This window comes from Gambusia affinis, linkage group LG12 (assembly GCF_019740435.1).
Source record: "Gambusia affinis linkage group LG12, SWU_Gaff_1.0, whole genome shotgun sequence".
Lineage (NCBI taxonomy): Eukaryota > Metazoa > Chordata > Actinopteri > Cyprinodontiformes > Poeciliidae > Gambusia > Gambusia affinis.
The window spans coordinates 25782197-25804806 of record NC_057879.1 but is presented as its reverse complement, the minus strand read 5'-3'; the positions used below and the strand labels follow the sequence as shown (position 1 = coordinate 25804806).

General features: G+C 39.4%; 1 protein-coding gene across 2 annotated transcripts in view; it reads left to right on the top strand.

The window, feature by feature from the left end:
* The window catches only part of LOC122841639 (receptor-type tyrosine-protein phosphatase N2-like), a 180379-nt gene that overhangs the window by 135119 nt on the left and 22650 nt on the right, over positions 1 to 22610 (top strand). For both annotated transcript variants that reach the window (XM_044135112.1, XM_044135113.1), the window contains exons 14-17: positions 7563 to 7760; positions 15040 to 15187; positions 16325 to 16398; positions 20874 to 20951. In XM_044135112.1, coding sequence (XP_043991047.1) covers positions 7563 to 7760; positions 15040 to 15187; positions 16325 to 16398; positions 20874 to 20951 — 498 coding nt within the window. The remainder of the gene's footprint in view (positions 1 to 7562; positions 7761 to 15039; positions 15188 to 16324; positions 16399 to 20873; positions 20952 to 22610) is intronic.

Below are 22610 nucleotides of genomic sequence, written 5' to 3'. Positions count from 1 at the left end.
GAATTTGTGGCCCTGGTAGCCTTTAATAACAGTATCAAAATAGGAAATGGGAGAGAAGAAGAGAAGACAGGTAGCAAAGATTTATTTCTGCAAAACACATAAAACTAAATGCTTCTTTATGTATCAGTTAAATTTGGCTGCATTCAACCTTCATTGAATTGTTTAAGAAAGCAGGTTTTTACCCAGGAAATGACCTTTTGATGACCACGTCCGCATCTTAATCATACAATTTGTGTTTGATATCCTATCAGTACACATTCACATTCATTTTGACACATTTAATCATCCATAGGTGCATTGTTACTCAGGCTATGCAGAAAAAGTAGGTGAAGAATGGTAACCTCTGATTAAAAACGTCCTGCACAAGAAGAAAATAGTCTCAAAAATCCTGGACTGTTTGCATCCAACAAGAAAATTCAGCTGCAACCTCCAACCACTGGAGGGCAGCACTCAGATGGCTGTAGGCCAAATATATTGCAGAATTAAACAAGTTTACATGAAAATGTCACAATATAACTTAAAGGTAGCACTCTTAAGAACCTATTTAGGCAGTTTATCTGTAAAATGAAGTTGACTTTGGTTTTAATTTAGCCATTGCAAAGCTTTTATTTAAGTTACAACCCTTCCTGAGTTCTAACATATCAGACTGCATGAGATTAGGGAAGGGTTTAACTTTGATCTAATATTGAATTCTACCAGCCAACGCTGTTAAGCCCTCAGATCAAGTAGGGTAAAACAAAAAATAAAAAATAAGTATTGTAGTGCCAGATTACTTTTTATCATCTAATAAATCCTCGGCTAGACACAAATCTGTGCAGGATTTTCTTTTTTTTCTCCACTTCAGCTTCCCTTTAGCTCCCACCCTCCACCATATTTATTCCGCCTTTTATTTGTTTGTGCTTTTATTCAGAGTTCCAACACTGAGGCCTCTGAATTTGTTTTGGCCAGAGCAGCATGTAAACACAGGCAGCCCCCCTTCCTGCCCTGATGCAGAGACACGCCTACTGTCACCCCATGGTGATGCATCAGTCCCTGAGAGTCCCCGGCCTGTCGCCTCTAAGAAGAGGTGTTGGGGATGTTTTAATGTTCGCCGGCAGGGACGCACTAAAGGGCACAGATCACACAAATACACCAGTCTGTCTCGGCTTAATTGCAGGAGCTGCGTACGTTTTTCTTCTGGTCTACATGGACGTCTTCTCTGAAGATGTCATCTTTCTCCACATCTTTCTTCAAGAGTAATTGAATTTCATTGATTCCTCTGCTGTTGTTGCCAGAGAATAAATACAGCAATCCACATTCATTGGCACTATGGGATAAAAAGAAAAAAAAAAAGCCTTAAAACAAATTAATGTTTTATTGCAGCAGCATTATTTCCCACTGAGAACTGCGCTGGTTCCCAAACAAGTGAGCAGTGGGGATATTTTTACCTCCGATTCTATTAATCCCCACACCTGTACCGTCCCACCTTTAAACTTTTTATTTTAGCTCTGATTGCAGATGTGGTTGAGTCAGAACAGCGACTGTTTTCCTGTCTTTCTCCTTTTGAACATTCTGTGTAAAGTCATATTTATACGACTGGGAAAAAAGAATTGGACTCTCTGACAGACTATTTTTTAATATTAAAATATAAATTACAAAAATGTCCCAGTTGTATTTAGTGCACAGTGTCAGATGAAAAGAACCTTTTGAAAAGATTCAGCTAATATTTATGTATTAAGAATGTTTTAATTGGTCTAATATAATCTATCAAATGTTGTGTTTTTATAAGGTGTAAGGGGAATTCAATAAATATATTTTAGCTTATTGAGATGGATCTTTTTAATGCCACTAAGTTGGACAACGATTTAAAAGAAAAAGAATGATTATTGTCCAACTATATATTTCTACAAAATTTCTAATTTATGTAGAGGTACAAACACTGTAAATATTAAGAACATGGTTATAAGCAAATAAAAAAGCTGAATCTGGACTGTTTTTAATTTCAAGAAAAGAAAAGAAAAGTCTTGTGTGTCAGTGAAGAATAGTTAATATCATTGACACAGTCAAAGCCAGAAAGTTGATTTAAAAAAAGTAAGTCTTCTGTCCTCCAACTGTGATTTAAGCTTTTATGTTTCACTTTTTATCTATGCCAAAAAAAGGATCTGATTATCATTTTTATCTGAGAGTCACTTTCAATTTTAACATAGTCCTCCCTTCCAGACACATAAATTTTCATTCATTTAATTGTATTTTAAAGCTGATTTGAAAAGCCTGACAGAGATAAATAATCCATCATTGTAAACATTGATCCACTTATCTCATAAAAGTCAAAGATAATGTAGTTGTTGAAGCGGCTGATGCAACGTTTTTGATTTGCCAGAAAGCAAATGATTTAAGAGCCGTCCAACACATTCATCCAGTGACTGAAAAGGTCAACGTGAATGTTCTGGAAAAGACAATTTCATCACTGCTTTACGATCAAAACGTATTCTCAGACGACTCTCAATCCTCCCACACTTAGCTTTTCCTCTAAGGTATTAAAATGTATTAGAAACATTAAGGTTCAAACAAGACTTTTCTGTTCAGGCCGGTCCTGACTCATAAACTTAAAAACCCAAACAAAAGCTGCAAGCAGTCTCAGCAGAGTGACCTCCATATCATAAAGCAGTGAGATTAGTGGCATGAAATGTGGGAATCAATACGGTGTAAATACAGATTCTGGTGGTGGTTGTGTTCTTCAGCTCAGAGATCGGAGGTGTCAGAGTGGTAAATTTGCACTCTTTACACTGTAAAGCTGTCTGGGTTATACAGGTTCTTTACATTTTTTCACTCTTTGCCCTCTAATTGGCTCTCAGAGGAAAGCCATTTTGAAGCAGCTTTAATTACATCATAAAAAAAATTGCTGCAGCTGCAAAGTTCATTGTGTCGGGATCGTTCTGCGATTTCCCTCTGAGGCTCGAAACCGTACAAACAGCCGGAGAGTCAGACTAATTCATCGAGACAATATTTGATTTTTATTAAACATATAAAACAGCAATGTTGTTGGATCCATCTTCAACCCCCTCGTCTAACTAAAGAACAGTGTTTGCTTTAGATTTTTTCCACTTTCTCACCAATTTGACACGTGAAACACGTCGGCCCTGAGCCTCTGTTCATTGACTGGAGAAAAATATTTTTTATTTCAAGATAAACTTGTCTGAAGAGTTAATTATAAAACTGTACTTGGATTGAAGAGATATTCGTTTTTAGACTAATTAACTCAACTCATCTTGGGCTTGAGGGGAACTCATTTTGGATTTTTATTGGTTTAATTGAACTGTTTTAATTAAATGATATTAAACACAACATCAGGAAATTGAAAAAATAAGTTTGGATGAAATAGGAATTATCTTTGATCAACATTTGGTAAGGATTATTTGTAAATCATAAAGTATATTCTCACCTCCTCTTCAGTCGTAAATGTTTTTCTGCCGTCATTCTGGCTGGATGTTTGGTCACCGTCACCTTATTTTGTTTAAACTTTCGGTTTCTTAGACCGCTGTTACGGACCTTCATCAAGTTGTCAACAGTAGCTGTGTTTCCATTGACCATATAATTTGACATTTGAAAAATAAATTTGCTCGATGCAAACCTGCTAATTTAAAAAAAAAAAGCTACTGTTGAGCCGGTGGCTTTAAAAAGACCATTACGTAACCTTCATACGTGAGTTTATCTGTTTCATTATTCTCTTGGAGCACTGAGTTTATTCCGTCTAGCTGCTTATTTGTGGTGATGAAGAATGTTGAGATAGTCCCCCGTTTTTACTTTTTTCTACTTTTATGTAATGTTCTGGTATTGGCAGTTTGACAGCCGCTTTGTAGGTTTGAAAAACTCACCTGGACACCTACGAACACAACTTCTTGTCACTGTGGCCAAATACCTTGAACAGTTTGGTCTCATCTGAACCTCCAGAAGACTTTTGGTTTCTGAAAATTTCAGATTTCCACAGAATCTTTTTTCTTCCTGTTTCTGTTGTGATATAAAAGGGCTTTCCTGTGGGCAGTGATGGTGCTCCAGTAGTTTCCAGTTCATGACACACTGGAACCTTGTTGTTTTCTAACCAGTTTCATATCGTCTGAAGCAACGACTTCCAGACTTTGGCAATGATTTCAAATATTTGGCTCAAACTGATTTTTGAATCTGTAGTTTTTTAGAAAAATCTCCAAAAGATTTTCCTAATGCAAATCTAAATTTTAAGGTTTGTTGAGTTCCTTGGACTTAGGATTCATAATCCAAAGAGTGCTATAAAAAATAGGACAGCTCCAATAAATATTTAATCATCTCATAAATCCCAATCCCACATTGGACCATTTGGTGTGTTAAAAAGCATGTTGGCTCAGAATCTCGTAACAACTCTGTTTAACACTCAGAATCAAGATGGATAAGAATCATTTTAAATGTGTGGTTATACTGAGAGCCGGTCTGATTTTCTCATTTAGAGAGCTTTATCATACATTGATGGTGCTATCACATGGTTAATTGTTTTGTGCATGAATCACTTGTTTCAGAATATTGATTGAAAGGCCTTTTGTTGTGAGATAAGATGATTTACTCGTCCAAACGAACAGCTCTGTGGATCAGTAAGCAGAGACTCACGACTGAATCTGAGAAATCCATTAAGTCTGCAGCAATCAGTCACAACTTTATTACTCTGTTTTCATTTTGTGAATTACAAAAAGTCAAATGTAAGGAAACAAAAAACGGGTGGGTATGTAGAAATAAACCTTTAAAGATACTTCCTGTTGGAATATTTAAGACATTTATAGCTGGAGATGTTTAGACATTTATTAAATGATGAGACAATGTTTTAAAATGCAGTTTTAGTTTCTCATCTCAGAGTCTTGTGTCCCATGCCAGCCTGTTTTCTCCTGTCTTCCAGCCATAACCCCTAAACCCAGGTGCTTTAATAATCTGAACGCGTTTATGAGTCCTTGTCTGAGCCCATAGATCAGTGTCAGCGTGCCAACCTGCGAGAACATCCGTTAGATCTGAAACGGACTAATGAAGGCCCTCTCACATTACCTCTGCTGTCAGTCAGACGCGCTGTCGGTTAATCATCAGCATCTCCCTCATTAGGAGACACAGATTCCCACGGAGATTGGCTCTGCTGTCCTGCTGTAGCTGCTGTCCTTGCTGGTGGAGCTCTGTGATTTATGGAAATACGTTACAGAGTCTGTGCCAATGTGACAGGTTAAGGTTTTATTTCCATGTCTGTCTGGAGTCAAATACAGTTTTCTGAAGGTGTAATTAGTAAATGAGTGGTTCTTACTGATTATGATCTGAATCTTACATAAATGGTGTCAAACATGCTTCAGATAGTTTGTGTGTTGGTAACACTTCATTTGAAGAGGTGTGCATGAGACATGACACCGTCACAAACATGACATAACATCTGTTATGAACATGAAGGAGCCTTCGTGAATGTTTATGACTGTTGTCATGACGTCTCATTTGATAAATTACGACACTTTTAATGCACGTTTTAATTAAACTTTGCATTTAAAGTGTCATTATTTACCAAATGACACTTCATGACAACAGCTGTAAATATTTATGAAGGCTTCTTCATGTTTATGACAGAGTCATGTCAGTCTTATCCACACCCCTTCAAATGAAGTGTTACCGTATGTTTTACTCATTTCATAGCGAAGCTGCATTTGACTCCAAAAACTTCACTCTTATTCATGTAATTGTTAAAGTTAAACAGATTTGGTGATTCCTTGAATTTGCAGAGGTTGATGGGTCCAAGCGACCCTAAAGGTTCATTCTAGGCTCTTTTGTTTGTTTGGTCTTCTTGAGGTCTCACCTCTCCATTGCTGCTGTTTGTTGACATGCCTTTGTTCTGTCTTCGAGTTTGCAGACAGAAATGAGAGAAGGACTAAATCTGGATCAGTGGCAGAAAGTCACATAGTTTAACTCTCTATGGTGAAATCTTCCTTTCCTCTCCCATCTCAAAAACAAATGAGGAGTTAAGTGTTGTTCTGTCAGCGCAAGCTTACCAACTCATTTGCAGTCTGAGTAAAATCATAGCCGTGCATTTAGAGCCACATTGTCTCCCGGTATTGTCCTTTCCATCTATGGAGGGAGGCGCAGTCGCTCATTACAGCAGACTGACGTTACCGCTCAGTGCTCTGCGAAGGAGACATGAGCCAGAAGTTAGACACTGTGTTAATATTTCATTGTGGTCACGTATCCAGCAGACAGAAAATGACAGTTTGCTCAGGCGTGTGAATGAAGATATTGTATTTGCTGCAAAGAGATTGTGACAGACGGCTTTTCTCTGAAGTTTCCCTAATTTAACCAGTGAAAGCCTGCTGAGCAGCTAAGATTTACTGGACAAAAGTCAGGAGTTGATGAAGTGCCTGTAATTTCAAGTTTTTCAAAAGAAAATTAGAAAAACGTAACTCTTAAATATCGTAAAAGTTGTTTTATTCTTCAGCACCAACACTTAAAGTTGGACTTAATAATGTCTCTGCCTGCCACTGATCCCACATCATCTGGCTGTGGAAAGAAAACAGTCTTTGCTCTTTGGAGGTGTTGTGGATCTTCTGCGATCTTTACAGGTGTCTGGGCTTAACCGACTGAATGGCCATGTAGACCCAGAACGTGTTTGAGGGACTCTGTATGTCCTTCAGGTCCGGGAAAGCCTTGGCGTCTCCAGAATCAGCTGGGTAATGTTGGTGCAGAAATCCTATAAGTGCTAAAATCTGATTCCACTCCATCTTTGTCTAGATTTTGCAAAGAAGGAAGTTGCGTTCTTGTCTTTTTTGGAGATTCTTGTGTCGTTTCCTTCAGTGGTTCTTGATGCAGCGCCACCACAGGCAAGGGAAGTCAAATGATTCAAAGGGCTTGAATAATTTGACTCAGTCCAGTGTGAAAGAGAAGAACATCAACTGAGAATCTGAAAATGTTGACCTTTTGGTCTCAAATCAAACTGGTTCTACAGAACTATCAGGAATAAAAACCTGGTTTAGCTGCTGTGCTGGTAACGTCCTCTTTAATGTTTAAGAACGTCATAACAGCCATGTTTAGAGTTTGAAGGTGTAGTTTGTCAAAAGGAACTTTAGATCTCATTTGAAATCTTTTTGAAAACTCGTCGCTCCGTCCCAGTTTCCCCTGGCACGTGTTGAACCCCACTTTCCCTAATGTTCATCCCTAATCTGTAAAGTAAGAGTCTCAATGTAAAAGTACTTTGAGTGATCGGTAAAACCCTGAAAGTGCTTTATGAATGCAGTCCATCTACATTTGATGTCATGTTTTACGTAATTAGAGTTAAGTGCAGTGAAGGCTCTGGGATAAATCTGGTCTTTACTCTGACTGAGCGGCATTTGATCTGACAGGAGGGATGTTTTATCTACATCCAACCACATTTTTTCTGTCTTTACTCTGTAGTCTCCAGTTGCCAGGTTTCACATGGTCCCTGTGAAGACTAAGTGGTAAAGAGTATCTGTTATGTTTCGTATGACTCTACATCACGTCTCTTCATGACTTGTTTTCCATCGAGGTGAGCTGTGATTGATGAGTCCATGTCCTCCGCTCTGCAGGAACTGTGTCGGCAGCGCATGTCGGTCAAACCTTCCGTGGACCGTCCTGAGCCCATTTCCTCCAGGATCAACAGCGTCTCGTCTCAGTTCAGCGACGGCGGTGCGGCCATCAGCCCCTCCGGACGCGGCAGCATCTCCTCCTGGAGCGAGGAGCCTGCCCACTCCAACATGGACATCTCCACTGGTCACATGATACTGGTGAGTCTCCAGTTCAGTCGCTTTACTGTTATTTCGCTGACTCATCTTTCACATCTAAAATTATGCATTTTGTGATCATGAAATATTTCAGACCAATATTTGATACATTTTAAATCTACATTTCGTTGTTTGTTGAGTTTGAATTTGCTTCACCCATCCGTAATTTGGGAAATTCAGATTAAAACATAAAATTGTCTCAGTAATGAGCATCAAAAGGCATTTCAGAGGGAAGCTTTGAACTTAGATAAAAAACTAAACTTTATAAGACGAGGAATTATGAGCTTAAATACCTAATTCCTAATAAAAAACAAGTAGATGGAGTTTTTAATCCTGCAGATTATATTTCCTAAAGTTACATCAGTTTTTGATGTCAAACAGTGATTAAAACAAACAACAAGAAACTTTTTCTTCACTTCTTCCGGGAAACTCTCTGTGTCTTGATTAAATGATGCATTCTGCGTTTTTGGAACTGAAGAATGGTCTCTGCAGTAAAAGCATGGACTTTAAGGTCAACCTTTGGCCAGATGAAAGAGGATGTGATGTTTCACAACTTAAACTGTTGATGCTTTGATGGTCAGAAAAATCCACTGAAACATCATCTCAAGTCAAAGTTTCCACTTCGAAAATTCTCTGATTCAAGGGAGCATTAACAAGGGAATAACCAGATCTTGGCCCTGGGTTATCTTTGTGATTTTATGCTTAAATTACTGCTAAAGTATTTCTACTTTGCAGATATTACCTTTACAGCTCATTCTCAAAGTTAAAAAAACATATAAGCACAATGTCTACATATTAATGTCCATCATCCATGACCTGATAAAGCATCCTTTGCTCCCTCCATCTCCCTCTCTGTCATTCCTGAAAGCTTTTTTTTCGAGAGCTAGCTGAACTATTTTGGCCCTGTGTGAAACATGGCAGTCTGCTTTTTCTGCACTCACAGAACATTCCCTTCACGTGCAAACACACACCTCTTGTTCCTCTCATCTTTCCCCCGTTCTGCGTGTCTCTGCGCCTCTGTACATCTCATTACACCCACAGCTTCTATAAGCAGCCCTCTCAGCCTCGTCTGTTCCCGCAGATGAAAATCTCGATTGAACCTCCGTTGCATTCTGTCGAGTGCCGTCGTAATTTCGATGTACAGCTACTCACTTCAACAGCCCACCTCCTCTTCATCCCTCCCCTCCTCTCTCGTTCTCCATGTATTATGAAGCTGCCGGCGAGATGTGATAAAGGAGGCTGCTTCTATTTTTTTTTTTTTTCATTTTTTGATGTGTTCAAAGATTCTAATTACCCATGAGATTTGTGTTCGGCTGAAATGACTCCCTCTGCAGCCTCTGCAGTGAGTCCCTCTGTTGTTCCACGCAGGCACACAATCAAGCTAAAATATTTCTTTGACAAGCGCAGCCACAACACAGAGTAGCTCCTGTGTTTGAAGTGCTGAGGTTATATGTGGCTGTAAATAAAATTGAGTTTGTTGACAAATAGAGGTGAACATGTTCAGGTAGATTTTCTTGGTGATGAAGCCGATAGGAAGAATTAAATGAGTTATTCATAATTACATACTAAATTAATTCATTTAATGCATAGGGTCAAGATACTGGCTCACATTATGCAGGATTATAATATTTGTAATATGTAAATAAGGTGAGGAGTTCAGCTCATCATGGAATTGTACATTATGTCATTCTGAAAATAATATACTATGAAACATTGTTCTAATACTGAGAAATTACCATTCAGAAAAACTGTATAGTGATATTTGAACAACATGCCACAAAAACCTAATTACAAAATGTATAAAAACAAGATTTGGTAACACTGAAAGTAGTTTCTTCAAAATTTGTAAATGTCAAATTAGGTAATGAATAGATTAAAAACAACCAGATATTACCTTATGGATCACGTCTACATTGATGAGCAGAGTGACTCTTAGTTGTAGTGTGCAGTTGATCAGAGGAAACTTTGAGCTTCCTTGTTGAATTTGATCCTTCTAACTGGTCTGACCTGCTGCAGCCAGAGCCACAGCTGCCTTCAGCACCATGGACAGCTCCTCCTGCTCAGCGGTTTATTACTGTCTCACAACAGAAACAGAGGCGTTGAAAAGACATAACAATCCCTGCTCCAACACTTTTTATGGAGTCAAAACGTTTCGGAGCTGAAGGATGTGTGATTTGTTCTCTAATAATTGTTTACAAATATCTTACTGGGTTATGAGAAAAGAAGTAGGTTTACAACCTGCAGCAGAATGGAGATACAGACTGGATTTTTGCAAGTTCTTCAAAACAGTTGAGAAAATGTTTACAGAAATTTTTCATAACATGGGAGGAAGCAATAGAGTAGATAAAGATACATCCAGCCGTGGTGACCTGCAGATGATCGTGAACTAACCTGCATGGATCACTGCAGCGTTCCCACCCTCTGCCCAGGTTCTGCTTTGGATTAGGAACAGGACTCTAAACATTGTGTAACACTCCTCACACCCTCCTCAGATAAACTGTAGTATCAGAGGCAGGCTTCACAACGGCCTGCCTCAAGCTGTTAAGGTTTTATTTATTTTATTGCTAAAATTCTCAGTTTTCTCATCTTTTTTTGTATCAATCTTTACTATTTTATCTCATTTTGAACAATAACTTGCTACGTGATTGCAGAGAAATGCTTTGAGTTTATTGTCAACCAGAGCACAGTGTGTTTCTGGACTGTCCTGAAAGATTTGACGTGTTGTCTGAGGAATCCTCCATACTTATGAAAACTCACAGTGACTGACTGATATCAGCGCCATTCAACTGTTGAATGCAAAAAAAAAAAAAAAAAGAAAGAAATGTGAACATGCATTTTAAGGTGAGCCAATTTGTTTTATTGCAGTCTTTCAAACTACATTACATCATACATCATCTCCTGCTGCTCCATTTTTCTCTCTCCTTATTCATACTTTTGAATTAGACATTATTCTCTTTAATTCTTTCTTCCCTCCTTTTCTTCCTGTCATTTCTTTTTTTTCCTTTTTTTCTTTGTACCCACGTTTTGGAACAGTGCCTGTTTGTGTGACTGCTCACATTTCCATCTCGCAGTCAAAACTGTCAGTCGTACAAAAATATTCCCGCTTACAAGAGACCTCATTTCAAATTCCCTCCATGATGTTAAGCGCAGACAGGAGCCAGAGGAGCAGAGGGTTTCCTGGCAACAAACCTGGGCCCCGGTCGACATGTTTGAGGGGGAAACTCGAGAAACTGGAAACATTTCTTGTTTTTTTGGGGGGTTTTTTTAGGAGCGATATCACATCAGGAGTCACAATTCCTGAAAAGAAAAAGTAAATATTTGATCTGACGGTGCGGCTGGTCCTCAGATGAGGCAACTGCTGGGCAATTATTAAGAAACTACGACTTTAGAGGAAGAATTGACATTGCAACTGATGAGTTGCTTTCCCGCCGCTCAAATATTAATTGCCACTTGTAAACCTCTGGCAAATTGTGTCATCTTCTACTCAGTGACTTTAATATGAGGAGAACCAGCTTTCACCATCTTATCCAAGTTAATGTAGCTCCCCTGTGACGGTCTCTTGGAGACCCTTCACCACCCCCACATCCTCTTTGCTTGTGTCTTAAGAGGATTAGGCCACTCTCTATATAAAGCACATTATCTTGTCCTTTGTTGCTGGCCAAGTAAGTGTCATAGATTATATTGCTGCTGGAGACTCTGCTGAGATTTGCCTTGCTGGGAATGTGTCTCCTCACTTTTTTGTTGCTCCGCTCCAGGCCAGGCGGGATGTGATACGCAAAGTTGGAGTAGGTCACAACGCAGATGGAGGAGGAAGAACCGGCTTCGGGAAATGGATGTTAAATCACTTTAATATGGTCAGCTGAAGAGGGGAAAGACTGAACTGCAGAGACGATGTACTCATGTAACGGGATGATGTCAGCTTCTAAAACTGAGGCAGCTGCTTCTGCAAATAAAACTGGATGTAGTTTTATTACCTGAATTATGCTTCTATGTATTGAAATCAAACCAAACCAAGTATCAAACTGAGGCTCACTGGATATTCTCTCTCTCTCTTCCTGACCATCATGAGAGAATCCCCGTAGACTCCCTGAAGTACTACGATCTTCCTGTCTGCCTGCAGTTTGAAACTAAACACGTCGCCTTCAACATGTCAGGATTCCTAAACACATGGAGGTGCTTCCGTGTGATTGGCTGAGCCATGTCTGGCTGATACAACATGCATCTCTGATTCAAGAGAAATAAATATGACATAATACGGTGCAGATCTATTCAGTATTCAGTTAACTAAAGTAACTGATTATAGCTGATTAACTCAAACAATCAGCTAAGATTCCTCCTATATTTTACTGGTTTTCCAGGAATTACTCTGAGACTCAGACCTGGCCACAGGTACACCTGATATTCGTCAGGTTAGGGATGACAAACGCCAGGGAATAACTGACATCCCCCAATACTTGAAGAAACCTCCTCTAAAATTTCTTACTTTAATATATCAAACACCAAATATGTATTAATACACACAGTGGAAACTTTCTTAACTTTCACCGCAGAAGCTAACATTCACCATCTTTACACTTTACACTCTTGGAGGTACAGCCAATCAGCATCAAGGAAAGTAAAGTACCACTGCACTTTGGTGTTTCAGCTTCCCAAGCTGCATTTTCTCTTGAATATTTTAGATATTGTCACCTTCCTAAAATACTTTGTCGGTTTTTTTTTGTTGTTGCCAAAAGTGAGGTGGTTTTTTTACCTAAAACATCTTTTAGAAAGAAAGAGGTAGTGTTATATATATATATATTTTTTTTTTCCAAAATCACTTTTGGCATCAAGGCCTTAGACCATTATTTTAGGAAGGTGATGATTTGCTCTAACAAAAATCAGTGAATAGGTGAAACTGCAAAAACTGAAGGATGAATAGGTGAAAGTGAACTGCATCTCGACCAGCGTGGAGAGATTTGTGATGGGAATTTCAGATCTCTGAGAGGAGATATATAATAAATAAATTGATAAATACTGATGAGCTAAAGCATCTGTCTGATCCTATCTTGATGCAACGTTCAGATCATCACCTTTAAGCCATTTTTAGGCCTCCTCAATTTATTCAAAACTCAAAAACCCCTCCAGAAACCCTAAAACCTTTGCCTGTCTTAAAAAGACAAAAATCATATCTGGCGCAGTAAAAGACGGTGGGTGGTTTCACTTTTCCTCTTCTGGAAGTATCAAAAAGATATGGTTTATTAAGTAATAGAAATAAAACACAAAATAAGAATGTGATAAAGGGCAGAGTTGCATTCTGGCCTCTCTTCCTTGCTGAGTAACTGCGTCCTGCTGTGATTTCTTCCACCCACTTCCCCTTTTCATTCGCCATCTCAGTCGATCCAAAATGGCTCCTGCATTATGTCACCTCCCATGCGGCCTGGCTTCCATGCTGCTCTTTCCTACAGGTGCTTCTGTATGGTGAGTCAGAGCCACAATGGCAGCTCCGGTAGCGTTTTTTATTGAGCACCTTTGCCAGCTGCGCGCCTCCTCCCTCCCCTGCTGTAAGGGGATTATTCAGTGTTTGGCCGCCACATGGTGATCTCAGCACCTCCTGATTGGATTGCAATAATCCCTTTACACAGCCACAAAACCCTATTACTCTGGCATTAGAGGGGGAGAGGGAGGGCAGGGGGTAAAGGGCAGTTGAGGGCATCTAATTTGGACAGTGCATGTTTGAAAGTGTCTTCTTCGTGTAAATTCCTGTATGTTTGTTTCATGTGAGTTGCATTTGATTCCTGCTTCCTGTTTATTTCTGTGTTTTTCTTTTTCTGTGTGGGTGGACTTTATTTGGACTTCCTGCCATTAATAAGCACAATGCAGGTTGAGGTTTGCACCATCCGACCTCCTGTTACATCATGGCTGCTTTTAGCAAGTATAATGGGGGGAAGCTACTGCAGGAAGGAACGGCTAATGTTACACTGTGCATGTCACCGCCAACTGGGCACACAGAAAGACCTAAAGGCCAATTTTCCTCCATCTTCCTCAGCTGCTGCTTCCTTTTTATGAACAAACTTTTTTTCATTTCAGCCCGGAGCCATTAGGCCTTTTTTGGAAGCTAATTCTGATTAAGATAAGCCCCTCGTTTGTAATTGTCACCATAAATCACCGGCGGATCCATTTAAAGAATCACCCCACCTCGTTTCGCACCCTCATCTATTAAAGACGGTGGTCGGTATTTTGCATGCGTTCGCCGCCGATTCCCGACTCAGAAACAAAGCTGCATCAGATACGGCCAATTACGACTTTTCCACTTGTTTTGGTCTGGAGCCAAGTTACTTTAAGGGCGATTGTTCAAAGTCACCTTGCCGCCTTTAATTATGAAAACCGGCTGAATGTAGGTAATAACGAGGATGAAACTGGCCATCATGACTCAGAGCAGGAGTAGATTAAACAGGCGCGCAGTGATTAAAATGACATTGGTGCATCTAATAAACTGAAGAAATTATGCGTGTGGACATTTAGATATGAGGCTAATGAGGTGTCTAAATGATTTGTTTTTCTTTTAATCTTCAGAGAAGATCATCTGAGGAGAACCTTCATGTGGTTCAGAAACACGGTTCAGCTCAACTAGTCGTTTATTTAGTGCCACAATTTTTCTGGATTTCTTGAACTGTTGAATATTAGATCATCTCCAACTGGAGCATTGATTCTCATTATACTGTTATGTTCTTTCATAAAAGAACCAGAGCCTTGCTGCTCATTCTGTCAGTTTACTCTGAAATTATAAACTACTAAATTTAATTTTAAGATAATTCTCAAGGAGTAAATGTATGTATTCTACTGTGATTTTAAGATATAGGCATAAAAATTGTTTCTTAAATGTTTTACCACATTTTCCCACAATGAAAGCCTTTGAAGTCTTTTCCAGATTTGCACACCCACACATCATAACTTTTTTTCGATCTTCTTTGTACAGTAACTCAATCCCAGTCAGCTTAAATGGAGATAATCTGTAAATATCAAAATTGAGGTTTTACAACAAATTATTAACTGTATTTCAATCTGAACTTTGACTGGGCCACTCAAACAACGCTCATTTCAAAACAGTGATGTTCTCCATCCTATTCAGTGTGTAATGTATTTTGTTCTGTCACAGAATCAGATTAAAATTCATTGATCTGTAGGAAATGCTGGAAAGTTCCTGAAGGAATCTGTTCAATGTTTGAACTCAGAACTGAATCTCCTTCTTCCCCACATAAATATTTTAACTTTCTGCACTTTCTCTTCTTCCTGCCTCCTTCAGTCTTACATGGAGGATCACCTGAAGAATAAAGACCGCCTGGCGAAGGAGTGGGAGGCTCTGTGTGCTTATCAGGCTGAACCCAATGCGACCACCACCGGCCTGAAGAATGGCAATGCAAAGAAGAACCGCTCCACTGCTGTGGTGGCATGTAAGTACAGCTCAAACATGTCCTTGTTTTATTTTCTTTTTGATAAATTACAGTGCAAAAGTGTTAAATTCCCCTTATTTCTTTCCACTTTACAGAGAAGAGGCTCCAATCTTAAAGTGGTCTCGATCAATAGTTCTCTCGGTTTCTGAAGCTTTTCCAAAGCTCTTGTTTTTTTAACAAATCTTTAAGAAAATACCCACCAACATTGACCTAATTTGGGTTTTGCACCTCCTGGTATCATTCAGACGTGGAGGCGTTAAACTCTCCATCTCTGTTTTCCAGGCCTTTTCTCTATAATCAGAAACTAGGAGCAGATGCAGCGAGCAGAAGGGTTGTAAATTAGTTTTCTATTAAAGCTCTCCTGCACAGGCCTCATCAATGATTAAAATTTCTAAGCCTTTGTGGAAATGGCTCCATCTAGAAAAAAAAAAAGGAAAAAGTGCTGTCCCAGTCCCAGCAGCGGGCCGAGGCTTAATGAAATCCAGATTGTGAACTGGGAAAGCGGTTTGTCGGGAATAAATTGCGCTTCCAATTTGAAGCACCTTAAGCTTCTGTGAGTGTCAAAAAAACTGAACTGTTTTTGCCAATTTAGCTGGTGAGGTTTCACTTCTGTTGAATAAGAAAATTTTATTAAAAAATGAAGCAGAGATGATGAGCAGCACATCTGCTTGAAGCTAAAAAGAAGCTTTTCAAGTCACTGGATGCACAAGTCACCATCTTAGCCCTAAAATGTCCTTGGATTTCTGCTTGTACTTCTGTAATCTTTGGGATCAGTGTGATATCCCTTTGATTAAACCTTTGACACATCAGTGCGCCCGCAGTTTCAGAGCTTCACTGTAGAAAGTTTGAAGTGTGGTGACAATTTTTTAGATCTTTTTGGATGAAAGGAGAGATTTAGGGATTAACCCATCAAACTTCAAGGAGCATCTCCAGTGTTTTTTTGTTTTTTTTCCCCATTCGGCTCCACCAGTTCTGTCGTGAGCTGAAGATTAACTTGATTCATTATAAGAGAAAATGCAAGTTATGTTTCAAAAGTTTGGTCAGCAGATATGCCAACTGATAAACATCCTGTTTTCATTCTAAAACTTGCTTGAGTGAGACAAAAAAAATGCTGAATCCTTCATTTTTCTGTTCCAGATGATCACTCCAGAATCACCTTGAAGGTGGAGAATAGCCAAGGCAACTCCGACTACATCAATGCCAGCCCAGTAGTAAGCACCTCATCTGCTTTCTAAACTCTGCATTTCATACACCCTCCAGCCCCTGTGGGCGTCACAGCAACACAAGCAGTCTACCGTTGCCCGATGTAAATTTTGATGCAACGCTTGCTTAACTTTGGTGGCAGACTCGCAGTGAGCCCGCGTTCTCCACCATGAATATTAACGATCTCCATACAGCAGACACCCCGGGCGGGTGTTCGTTCAGAGGAAGGACATGCACAGGACTCGCTTTACATTTGGTGGAACTCAAATTGATCTGCGGGGTCTTGGGAAATGATTGTTTCTGACCTTGGGTTATGCTAATTCAACGCTGCTTTGTGTTTACTGTTGTGCCTGTGCTCGGCGTGCTGAGCCCCGTTCTCGGCACAGTACCGATTTAAGGAGGGAAAGCAGCCTGCAGGAAGGAAACGGATGGGGGAGGAGGGAGAGAAAAAGAGCCAGGTGAATTCAGTAAGTGAGGGAATCAATTTAGAAACCAGTGTTGGAATAGTAGGTTTATGCTTCCCCCGAGGCAGATACACTGGTATTCCATTAAAAGCAACAGAAACACTATGCATTTGAAATCTGGGCACCACACCAAAAAGTGGCTGTGTGTGTGTGTGTGTGCGTGTGCGTGTGTGTGTGTGTGTCAGCGAGAAACCAAAGAAATCAAAACTATTCGAGAACAAAAGAGCAACTCTGTCGAACGTCAAAAATGCAACAACAGATCCGACACAGAAACCAACACATGAAGCTGCACATGCCCGAAGAGGAGCACAAGCTCTGCCAGGGTGCACATGCATGGAGCAGTAAATACACACACACACACACACGACATAAAAGAAATAGCAAACTCCCACACTGACACACGATCACTGTCAGGCGTACGCTCCCACCTCCCACACGCTCTATTAATACAGCATGGCTGGATGTGAACGTATGGCGGATGCTGCGCTTATTTGAGGAATTTCCTCCATCCTTCGCTCGCCCACGCTCCAACCAAAGGAAGAGGACCGTGTTTGGGATCTTCTTCCAGCAGCCTGTCAATAACCATAAAACTCGTTTATTAAAAAATGTATTGGCTGTGGGGCTAAATATAATTTGATTCCCTGCTGTCGTGTTTGATAAACCACTTGGTTCTGACGACATTCATTCATTGACTCATACTCTTAAATATTGACAAAAATGTGATATATTTTTATTTTACATATATGTATAAATAAATATATAACCATCAATCTTTTTTCCAGAAAATAAAACAAACTCCTAGAGTTGATGCTTTAATTTAACTGATTACAGCAGCTTATCAGAGATTGCAGGGCCGTGTCTACGATTTTTCTGGTCAGAAGCCACGTTTTGTAAACAGCAGATTACTGAGGAGGTAAATTTACTGGCACTAGTCCTCACACGACTTTTATCATTTTAAAATCACAATGTCAATTTATTTTATTGATATCACATGTGATGAGCTGTGATATGAGATCTAATAAAATATTTGATGCTAAATATTTAATTGGAGTCTTGATGTTGAAACAAATGAGTTAATTAAAGTGAGAATGAAAAAAGATGTTGGGTTTAGGATTCAGTTTGTAATTGAGTTTATTTGCGTGGAACTGATGCATCCACAACACGCTCCAAAAAGGTATTTTTACCAGAAATAGAATAGTTACAGACGGTTGCTGGAGCCTCCAACAGTCAGTCAAACATGAACAACCCAGAAGAAACTCTGTATTTGTCTTTTAAAGAAATTTAAAGGGATTGTTTTTAGGGTTTGTGTTGAGAACAAATCAAGTTTTAGAGAAAGTAAGTAGAAATAGACGCAGCAAAAGTTCTGTTTTGTCCTTTGACAAATTTAACAGCCTCCCTCGTTGTCAAACTTCCTCCCAGACTTAAGGCTGAGGGATGGAAACATCCAGTGGATGTGACTCTTTCTGTCTTAGTGAGGAAGAGACAAAAAGCCAGCAGAAGGGATAATTACATGTGTCACCTCCCACACGTTTGCTTTTTGTTTAAAGCAACATGTCTGAAAGGTAGTAAGAAAGACAGTTGTCCTTTTCCAGCTGCATTAATGGCAGGGTTTTATACTGGAGACACTTCGACAAGTCAGAAAGCATTTCGTCTCCGCTAAGATGGAAAAGAAGAAAACGGGATGTCGGGAGATGAAGACAGGTGATGAGTTTGCAAAGTCTCCCTGATCCCAGGATCTTGGTTTTCATCGTCTTTTTCTGTCAGTTTTACCCGTTTTTTATCTGTAGCTTTTTCATGCAGCAAAGCTTTTTCCTGAGGAAAAGTATTTGTTAAAAAAGTCTCCAGGCAGCACATCTGGAGAAGTTCATAGCCAGATGATTTGGAGAGTCCATGCTGTGTTGTAAAACCTGCATTAAACTGGGAAAAACCCATTCAATTTAGAAAAATGTTTAAATATCCAGAGTTTTTCTTTCCAATATTTAAGAGATAAAATCTTATTTGCAAAAGATTTTTTCTATCAAACCTGTTGACAACTTGGTTTTACATTCCCAATACAGATCCCACATAGTCAAATCACTGCTTTTCTAGTCTATTCAACTTCTGAGATGCCAAAACATCTTTTAAACTTTTTTTTGCCCTTTTACAAACAGAATAAAGGCAGCAGAGATCCAGATCTGACAAGTCTAAATGTTTAGCAGCTGATCCAAGTTGGTCCAGATGCCACCAAAATACAGGAAAATCAGAAGCTAACGTCGGTATTGCTGTTTCACATTTTGTTTCATGTGCAGATAATAAAACAGCACCTGAATAAACTAACAAATAAGCTAACTATGTCAATGTTACATATTAAAACAATAATAAAGTGAGTTTCCCAGACATGTTTTCCCAATAATTCTGCATTAGATCTCATTTATGGAGCTCTATGGGACCGCAGCAAGGTGTAGTTCTTAATGAAACATCATAAGTTATAAAAGAATTAGAATTTCCTTTTATGGAAACGTCTTGTCACAAACAGGAGAACAGTCCCAGAACAACAAAAGTAGATGTAACTACAGGATAGACATAAACCTTCAGACCTCTGCCTTCATTTTTCTAGCTGATGTTTTAATGAGCAGAACCCCCCAGCAACATGTCACCTTTTTCCCTTTTCTCTTTCTTTTTTCTGCCTCTGTCTTACTACCTTTTAAGTTCATTAGACATTCATTATTGTTTGGCATTCACAAAAGCCACCAAGGACCATTAAAGACAATTTGGTGTGCGGAAAAGCCCGAGAAATTATCCTTCTTCCTTCTGTAATTGCCTCCAGTTAAATTGGTCGTGCCAATTATTACATTTACCGTACAATTTGCATGCTAATACGCGGGGGTGTCACTCACTTCCTGCGCTGGTTCTGCTCGCGCTCCGTCTGCCGTCTCCTGCTCACGACGCCTACACCATCCCTCTGCACTTTTCATTAAGTTCGAGGAGAAGTTGAGTTCCTGTTCGACCTCTTTTCTGCAAAGCTTCCAGCTGCGAACAGGAGAACAAGGAGGGAAGAAATGGTGCTGTGACACAGTAAATGGTCTACAGTTTCAACCCAAAACGGATTCAGGCTTATCTAGTTTTGTCTTAGGTTTAGGTAGTTTTACAAATGGTTCCCTCGATTTCTCTCTAACGTTGTTAGAGGTTGCAAATCAAAGTGAAGCTTTTTTTCCAGCTTCATTTTCGTGGCTCTGCTCAATAGATTTTTTTCTCTTTTGTGCAACAACGTGTAGAATGTAATAATGAACCGTAAGGCAGCTTGAACACGCTTTCAGGCCCAAAATACTTCACACGCTATCTCCTTAGTGAAGTAGAAAGAAAATAATACATGACTCCAAATATTTTCTTTTACAAATAAAAAACTGAAAAGTGCGGTGTATAAAATATTCAGCACCATTTTCTCTGTTGCCTTCAGAAGTTGCCTGATGACTTCCAACCCTTAATCTAATCCAGCGCTTCTCAGTTCCAGTCCTCAGGCCCCCCTGCTCTGCAAGGTTTAGATGTACCTTTACTCCAGAGCAGCTGATTCAAATGATTGCATGACCATCAAGTGCTGCAGGAGCCTGTTAATCACCCACATATTCAATCCAGGTGTGTGGCAGAAGGGAAACACCTAAACCATGCAGGGCGGGGGGGGCCTGAGGTCCGGAATTGAGAAACACTGATAATCTAATCTCCAGCTGCTCTGTGACGCCTCGGAGGTCGGTTAAGAGAATATTGGGGAGCAAACAGCAAGATATTTGACAGAATATGGAAAAGTTCAAGAGATATTAATACTTTTGCAAGCGACTGTATGCATAGATTAGATTACACCAAGTAATTTAGGATTCTCTTTTTGTGAGGTAAATAAAATGCACGCCAGACTTTCACATTGCAACATTTCACCACTATATGTTGGTCTGCTCCTTCAAATTTGAGTAAATTAGACTGAAGTTTGTGGTTGTAAAAAGAAAAAATGTAAAAACAAGTTCAAGACTTCCCTTCCTCTCTCCCCACAGATGGACCATGATCCCAGGAACCCGGCTTACATCGCCACTCAAGGTCCCCTGCCCTCCACTGTGGCTGATTTCTGGCAGGTAAAGACCCAAGAAAATCCGCGTGCACAACACATATACACCATTACAACGAAAATCAATACACCCCCCTTAAACAAGAGCTAGCCGATTTTTTTATTAGAGCAGCTACTCACACAGGAGGCCGTCTTGTTTTGTGGATGTCATTATTAATCCCTCTTTCCACATAAGGCTCAGTGCTTCCACCTCAGCGGCGCACACAGACGTGTGCAGCGGTCGACAGCGCCATACGTCGTTAACGTAGGAGGTGGCAAACCCTTTTCCCGCTGTCTCCAATGTTGGATTGGGTTTGAATTGGAGAGCAGAGGATCAATAAGTTATTTTAGCCGGTGTTGGGGTGGAGGGTGTTTGTGCCGGGAGGAAAGGTCGACTTGTCAAACAAGTAAAGTCTCTGTTAGGTTTGGAATTGTGCAGGTAACCGTGAACGAGGAGCAGAAAGAAAATAAAAGTACTTCAAGGTAGAGCACATTTTCTCAACAGTTCTGGAATGAAATCCTCTAAACAACAGATGAAAACAATTTCATTTCATTCAGTCTGAAATGAAAAGGTTTTGTCAAAGCACAGAAAAACAAACAAATTACATGAGTAAGTCTTCTTAGCTAAAGGAATATAAATGTAGGACTTAAATTCTCGGCTCTACGCAGTTCTGTCTACGTTGTTTAATTCCCATATGTTTGACATACATTTTACTGAATTTAATTGAATTAATAGTAATGATTTTATTCCAGTTCAAGATAATTATAATCCATTTCCAGCTCCAGTCTTGCTTAAGACAATTTAGTTCAATCTAACTCACCCTAAATAAACTCAGGTTGTCATTTTTCAAAATGCCTACAATCAAATTAGCTATTCTTTTAGGACAGATAAAATGTGATTTAATTCCAGAAAATTCAGTCAGATTCACTTGAATATTCAAGGTAATTAAAACACAGTTGAAGCCAAATTGTTGCAAATAAACTCATTCTAATTCTTCCCTCCTCAAACTAGTTATGTTGGAATAAGTAGGTTCTGGTTCAAAACCACTGATTTCAAAAATCTTCAGTTCACATTCAGCCAATTCCAAAGAATCAATAATTCATTTCAAATCAAATAAAACTCAGATCTACTCTTTCAGTGATTAAGAGTCAAGTTCAAGTCAGTTCAAGTCAAATGTAACTATATGAATAATTACAGTACACTGTGTCTGATGCAATTTTAGCAATTGATCTAATTTCTCAATAATTTTAAAAATTCAGTTGGGTTCAGTGAATTTGCTGTAACTCACTAGACAGTAAAAGTTTATCTACTGGTTTATTTATATTAATGTGGGATTCTTATAAAGAGCTACACTGTAAAACCAATGCACAAATTGTTCATGCAGAACACAATTCTGGCAGCATATCAGGAGGAATCATGCTGCGCTTTTTCATGCATACAACAGAAAATCTCAGTTACCTCGTTTGTAAGAGCTGAAATATTTTAGTAGCCGTCTCCAGCGGCCATTGTGCAGGGAATGGAAACAAAGCTGACAAAAAGATGTTGAAAAATCTGTGCTTGAATTGTATTTAAAATAAAGTCTGCTAATACAGAAATACATTCAGCTTCCATAAATTTTGGTTTCAGCTGACCTGAGTAGGAATTCTGCCTGCCGCTAAAATGAAAAGTAAAAATCAGTAAAAATGG